Source organism: Oryzias latipes, chromosome 16, assembly GCF_053564925.1.
Source record: "Oryzias latipes strain Hd-rR chromosome 16, Olatipes_Hd-rR_3.1".
Taxonomy (NCBI): Eukaryota; Metazoa; Chordata; class Actinopteri; order Beloniformes; family Adrianichthyidae; genus Oryzias; species Oryzias latipes.
The window spans coordinates 31,609,798-31,616,959 of record NC_136252.1 but is presented as its reverse complement, the minus strand read 5'-3'; the positions used below and the strand labels follow the sequence as shown (position 1 = coordinate 31,616,959).

General features: G+C 42.6%; 2 protein-coding genes across 2 annotated transcripts in view; one reads left to right on the top strand and one right to left on the bottom strand.

The window, feature by feature from the left end:
- Window positions 1-659: 659 nt before the first annotated feature.
- Window positions 660-2,135, top strand: tnfb (tumor necrosis factor b (TNF superfamily, member 2)). Its single transcript, XM_020710636.3, has 4 exons — window positions 660-966; window positions 1,051-1,105; window positions 1,189-1,248; window positions 1,636-2,135. Exons 1-4 carry the CDS (start codon window positions 778-780, stop codon window positions 2,073-2,075), a joined length of 744 nt encoding a protein of 247 aa, XP_020566295.1. The 5' UTR covers window positions 660-777; the 3' UTR covers window positions 2,076-2,135.
- Window positions 2,136-4,536: 2,401 nt separating this feature from the next.
- Window positions 4,537-7,162, bottom strand: part of gabbr1a (gamma-aminobutyric acid (GABA) B receptor, 1a) — a 164,063-nt gene continuing 161,437 nt past the window's right edge. The window contains exon 24 of the mRNA XM_078932560.1: window positions 4,537-6,526. Within this exon, the coding sequence (XP_078788686.1) occupies window positions 6,257-6,526 (270 nt within the window). The 3' untranslated portion in view covers window positions 4,537-6,256. The remainder of the gene's footprint in view (window positions 6,527-7,162) is intronic.

Here is a 7,162-nt window from a genome sequence, read left to right as displayed (position 1 = left end):
TTTCTGTTCAAAGTAGAACTTTTTTGATTTTTTGTTGCTTCTGCATTTTGTAACAAGCTGCTGTAAAAGTCACTGTTGTATGTTTCTGCTTAAAATAAACACCATGAGTGGAACGCTTTCGAACACATCAGTGTTTACCGTCTCATATTTGCATACTTGGCATAACCTCTGCTTTTGTAGTAAAGATAGATTTGCGTAAACATTATAAACAGAGTCGGAGAAAGTTTAAGGCTGTTGGTGAACACAACAGCAATGATGTCATAAAACTCAATTGGTGTATAATGAGAGTTCTTTCCAGCAGCGGAACTCAGCTGCTAATTTGATGCCATGTAGGCTAATGTGTGAAGTCAATAACAAAACTAATACCGTGTATTTTTTTGAAGCAGTACACATGTGTATAAGTAGTGTGAAATCTTAACATGTTGGCCATGATTTGAACCTGAGCCCTTTAGAACAACATTTGGGCTTAAATGTATGTCATTTTTCGAACCGCGGCCGCTTTGCCATCCTAAAACCACTGCTCACTGCGGTGAAGCTGCATGTTCTGAGACTTTCCCTGCCGCCCTTTCCTCTCTGCGTCCTGGTCGCTGTGCTGCCGCCGCTGCTGAGCCTCCCGCTCTGTCTCCACTTACAGAGTGACATCACTGGAGTTTCCCTTCTGCACGGGCAGCTGCAGTAGCATAAATACTACAAGCGCCCTTGCAGAAGTTCATTCTAACACATAGAGAAGTGCGAGGAGACAGTTCACCCAGGGCGCAGCATCCAGACGACAAAACAATGGTGGAGTACTCAGCTGCAGCAACTGATGTGGAGGCCGGCGTTGAGCAGAAGATGGCGGTTTTGGTGGAAAAGAAAAGATCCATTGGCTGGATGTGGAAGATACTTGTGGTCCTGGTCTTGGCAGCCCTCTGTTTAGGAGGCGCCCGGCTCTTTGTTTGGTATTGGAGTGAAAGGCCAGAAATAATGGTGAGGAGCATCTCTATCCATCACAGGTTGTCATCCATGTTCTATGTTAGAATTTCAATAATGGAACTTTTGCTCTCCATTCAGAGTCCTACAGAGCTGCCAGAAACACCAACTGCAGAAAGCTCTTTCCACAAAACAGGTAAGTTCAGGCGGGGCTCGTTACAAATGATTTTAACCAGGGGAATAATTTAAGACGAGCTCACGGTTCTCTTTTCTCCTCAGATCCTCATCACTCTCTGAAACAAATCAGCAGCAACTCCAAGGCGGCCATCCATTTACAAGGTGAATTTGGGTCTCCTAAAACAAGAACTTTGCACTTTTTTGCTCCAACTGTGTAATATTAGCAGCTGGTGCAACCCTTGTGCTATCCTAGGCACTTTAACGTTGAGAGTTGGGTCATCTAGACCCACTAGACAGTGCTCTGAACCTTTTTTCTTCAATGATTTGTGATCTTCACTGGTGTCCATGGATTACATGAAATCTTTCCACCTTTATCCACCTTTGTCATGGTAGGGAGAACGTGTAAATGCAAGGGTGGGGTCATCTAAGATAGCACAAGGGTTTTAACAAGCGATTATTTAAATTCCTGTAAATCTGAAAAACAGGACCGACAGCTGTAAAATAATCATTTGAAATGAATGAATGGCTCAACCTCTCATCTCTTTGCAGGTCTTGAGGAAAACTCTGTGCTGAAGTGGGCTGATGACGAAGGCCATGCGTTCTCTCGTGGCGGTCTCAAATTAGTGAACAACGAAATTATCATCCCCAGAGAAGGCTTGTACTTTGTCTACAGTCAGGCATCATTCAGGGTGTCCTGCGGTGACAGCGACACAGAGGGAACGTCAAAAAACCCCACACACCTTAGCCACAGGATCCAGCGCTTCTCAAAATCAGTGGGAGGAAAAACTTCAGTGATGAGCGCACTGAGGTCAGTCTGTCAAACCGGTGCACAGGTCGCCGGCAGCGCCGAGCACAACTGGTACAACGCCATTTACCTGGGCGGCGTGTTTAGCCTGAACCAAGGAGACAGGCTGTGGACAGAAACCAGACCACTGTTGGAGCTGGAGACCGACGACGGCAGCACGTTCTTTGGTGTGTTTGCTCTTTAGGAACAAGACCACATCCGAGCAGAGCCAATTTGGCTTCACAATGGCCTTTTTTTTTTTTTTTTAAATATTCAGATTCATCCTAATGATGAAGTAGAAATGTTTAGATCTCAATGGAGATCAAATTATTTTAAAAACGTTATAAACTGTAACAGTTTGCAACTTTATTTCTATTTTAGGCACTTTTATTTAAAATGACCTAAGACTGTAGTACGCTACACTTTACTTGAGAGTTTAGATGTGAGAATTATGTACAGATGATCACAACTTATTGTCCAAACACATTTGTATTTATTTGTATTTATTTGTATTTAAATTTGGTGGGTTTTGGTGATGTGCATTATGTTCATGTATTTTTATGATTAAATACAAAAAAAACAAAAAACTTTTATCTGCAGTTTGTCTCATTTTGTATCAAAAATCAATTATTTAAAGTTATTAGACAAAGAGAACGATATTGGCTCGAGTGTCAATGTGTAACATGGATTGAACCAGAGGTAAGCAGTTTTATTCTGAAATGAAACAACAAATCAAATGGTCCAATTAGATAACAGCTGGCTTTTTTGCTATGTGCTCTGTTGCAGGTCCTAAAATATAGGATAGTGTAATAATTTAAAACAGAGGTACTTTCTCTGATTTAATGTTTTAGTAAAAAAAAAAAACAAGGTTGTTTTTTAACATTTGGAGAAAAAAAGTGAGAGTTTTATTTTGTTTATCCTTATGGTCACAGGGGTGAAAGTGTAGTTGAACTTTTTTCCTTTACTTTCAGGACTTGAAGCAGAACTGATAAAGGAAGTGAGGGTCATGTGACCGGTTACATTTAGATGTTAGTTTGAAGTGTAAAGAGTTGGAAATTTATTTTCAGAAATTTATAAATATTTTTATTACATTATTTTTAAGTGCACAGCGCTAATATTTCTTTTTTTTTGCAAGTCCATTTTGACTTTAATTTGAGCTCATTACGTCAACACATGAGCACACAAACTTGGCAGACGCTGCCTTGAAATTCCTCGGCAAACTGCAAATACTTCCTTTGTTAGATCTCACAAGTGGAGGGGAATTTCCTCTTTTTTTCTCCCTCTGACTGCTGTGTCAGGTGGAGTCTCAGAAGCCTCAACTCCGAGCGGGTTTTCCCCAGTGACGCCCCCACCCGCCCTCACACACACACACGCACACCCTGCAGAGCGCCTCCACCAGCATTACCACATAGCTCGCCTTCAGTCAGCTGGAAAGAGGCATGACACGGGAAGCTGTGTGCACTGTGGGATCATGGGACAGCACCACATCTGGTCTTTGTCACGCTGTCATCGTCTAAAAACATTCACTCTACAAACAGCGGATGCACTTGGGAGCAATTTATCTCCTCTTGTGTGATTTGCTTGCTGACATCCTGGTATTGTCTCGGTAATGAGCTTCTCATGCTGCCGGTCATTGAGGTGAAAACCGTTTGTTTAATGAGGTCTTCTTCTGGGGTTCATTTGCTTCTTGGTGGATCCAAACAGGGAAAGTGGAGTTTTTCTAAAACCGATAGTCTTAACCTTTCAGAATGAACCGCTGCAAAGGTCACAGCAGCTCTGGAAAACGACGGACAACTGCTGACATCTAGTGGACGGATTAAACAGCTGATTGTGAGGAATTCATGAAGCTTTTTCAAGGTCTTTTCCAAACATTTTACTTCATAATTTATATTTACTTATAGGATGAGTCCCATTAAAAGAGAGGCTAAAACTCTGAGCTGTGTTGTGGGAGGATGAGTAATTTAGGCCAACTTGGACATGTTTGCCTTATTGGTTTTGTGAGGCTGTCAAAATGACAGTTTCTTAGAATACGTTAGGCGTTTTTAAGGTGCCATCTATCAAAAGTTGAAAAGCATATGAGATGAAGGTTACATACGTTTTCAGTTCTGTTTTTAATCAATTAAATCCTGTGGTATAATAAACAAACACCACTTTGGGAAAACAGTCCAAATAAATATTTTATGGACCATGTCTGTGGATTGGAACGGCCAAAGCACGAGTCAGCAGATGCACTCTCTTGTGATGAGTTTGCAAAACAATAAAAATAAAAATCGCTTATGTGCTTGTAGTTGTTTGCAAAAGTAAAAAAAAAAGTTCATCTTCGTGTGCAGCCTCAGCTTTGTTGTCAAGGCAACAGTCTGGGATGGGAGACTGACCCCTTCTCTCATGCAGATCATACTAGCAAAAAAATAAGCGATTACAGCGTCCCGCTATAGTTAAAGTGTTTACCTCAGCTAATACATTTGGCACATTTGACATTTAATAAATAGTTTGTTGAGTCCACTTCATTCGGAGTCAAATTAAATTTGGATTTTTGCATTTTTGGTTCAATAGTGTGCAGTCATTTTTAGGGCTGTAACAGAATCAGCCGTCTGTCATTCTTTTCGCAAGTTTTATTCCGTCTTTGAACCACGTACCCCGAAAACCCCGAAACACAACCAATCGAGTGAAAAAACATTGAATTTATTCACTTTTCCCATATACTTGCATACACATACTCTGAAATAACATTAAAGATCATAGATAGTGAATACAAATATCCCCACAATCCATGTATATTAACATATATGTGCAAGATAATAGAACTTTTTTTATATTTCTGCATTCATATGTTACACTATGTAGTCCATGTTCTGCAGAGTTAATAAAATGGCCTGTTTCATTCATTCCAGTTGACCATTGTGCCTCAAAACCCTGAGCTTTCGAACTATAATGTGTGATCATTTCAGGATAAAGTGCTCCATCAGATGAATATAGCTTAACAGATACTGAAACATTTGTCATTTTACCCGCCGATCGAGCTCTTTAGGCATCATTGCTTCGTAGGTCATGAATGAAATAGAGCATTCAGATTAACTGCTGGATATATAAACGGTTCCTTGTGTTACTCTTTGTTCACCTTTCAAAACATCGCGATTTATTTGAAGACCTCAAAAGAAAAGAAAAAAGTCTGCTATCATTCTCGATTGTCACATAGAAATTAAAAGAAAAAAAATGCTCACAAGAATGACGAGAAACAGGTTCCAGGTAAGAAATCTCAAGGAAAAACTGTGCTTTCTCTAAATACCTGCAGGAAAGGCCCTTATTTTAAAGCAGGAAATCAGGAAGTGGCTTGAAATTTCAGCTGGGGGGGTAACTATTTTTGCAAAAACAGGAAGGAGAGACAGACTATACCCATTCTGATGTAAAGTTTCCCTTTTACAAGCTGAGTCTGTGAAGATTGTGATGATTATCACAAAGTAATTGTGCCTCACACATTTGGAACCTGAAATGTTAAGACGTCTGTCTGCGCGGATGTGCTTTTGCATAAACTGCGGCATTTTTCTATTGTCAGCAGATGCTTCTCCAGCCTGAACCGCAGGGGTGTGCGGTGGAAATGAGTCCAGTATTGCTTTGGAACAGTATGGGACCAAAGATTCACCAAAAATGCAGGCGGCGGCGACGACGGCGACGGGAGGGTGGGGTGAAAATCCTCCAAACAAGAATTGGGAGATTTTTTTCTTTCGTTCTACAAAAACAAATACCTCAACTTTCATAAGGATCCAAACTTTTCTCTGCAGGCGTCCAGCTGTTCCTCTTCGACACAGTTTGTTAAGCGAACATCGGTAAAGGTCATTAAAATGCAGTACTCAATACACAGCCCCGACACCACACATGCGAAGCTCTCTGGCCTGTAGGTTATGGCTATTTCACTTCTGCGTGAGTCTGCTGCTCCGCAGAGCTTCTTCTTCTTCTGTCAGACAGTTCAGAAGAACCTCATGACAAATAGATCAATCATTACAGAACAATAAAAACCACAAAGTGAAATCGACAAACTCGAAGGACGAAAGATGAAATACCAAAGACACAAACACGGTTCCTCCACCTCCTCCTCCTCCATGTGGTGTCTCCACAACATAAGCAGATAACGGATGAGGAGGCACTCCAAAGTTTGCTGGAGGTGTCGTGCTGCTCCTCAGAGATGTGCTTTTGTTTTCGGCTTGAACGCAGTGAGATCAAAGCTGTGAGGACGAGCGTGGCTTCCTCCACAGCTGCCGTGTTCTCATTGTGTTTACGTCGCACCTCTGCGTGCTCCACCCGAAAGAAGTGAAAGTCACAGTGTCACGTTGTGTTTCGTGTCCCCAACCCCACCCGTGTGCGCACCTTGAGGCCCCGCCCTCGCGTTTTTTACTTGTACAGCAGAGGGATCTGGCTGTTGTGACAGTGGTTGCGACCCATCTTGCTCTCCGCTGGGTAGAGATTGGACGAGTTGGAGAAGGAGGGCGGCATGGAGTGATTATCCATGGTGGGGTTCGGGTAGCCCGGTGGGGGAAGCAGCGACTTGGGGTCGGCCTGGGCGTTGTGGTTCTGATTCTGGCCAGAGGAGGGTCGGCGGCGGTTTCGCAGAGCCTGCCGCTCGGCCAGCTGGTTGCGCAGCGCAGACACCCGCTCCTCTTTCTGCAAATGGGAAACAGACAGAGCTCTGTAGATCATCTACCTCCCTTTACAGCAACAGCATGCAAACTAAAAGATAAAAAAACAGAAGCTTTGACGGCATGTGCCCCCCCTGTTACCCCTGAGGCCTAAAGGACATATATGATGCTGTTCTTAAGCCTCCCAGAGTAAACTATATCCATATATATAATATTTTTTTTTTAATTTGGCACACTAAACAACTATTTTTTTTAAAAATTAGGAGTTGTTGTTTTTATGCAGTTCATTTTTCTACCCGAAAGTAAGGTGACTGGATCTCTGAGGCTCCGCCTTTCACTCCTCGTGGGTGCCGCCCATTTAATGACGTCATCCCAGAGCCGGCCTCAGCAGCGCTTCTGCTTCTCGCCCACACAAACAAACAACATCTGAACTTTCGCAAAGATGGATGTGGAGATTGTGGAGCCTCATAAAAGCTTTTTTTGATTCTCCACGGAGAAAGTGGGCGTGTGTGTTAGCCTGGAGACAACGGTGGCAGCAGGGCTGTTTCTCACTTTATGACATCACAATGTGAGGACCCACTCGCTTTCGTGGATTGGGAGGGGCTGGTGCTCAGAGAGCAAGTTTTTAGGAGAATACTCAGAGATGCATGAAAGGATCAAA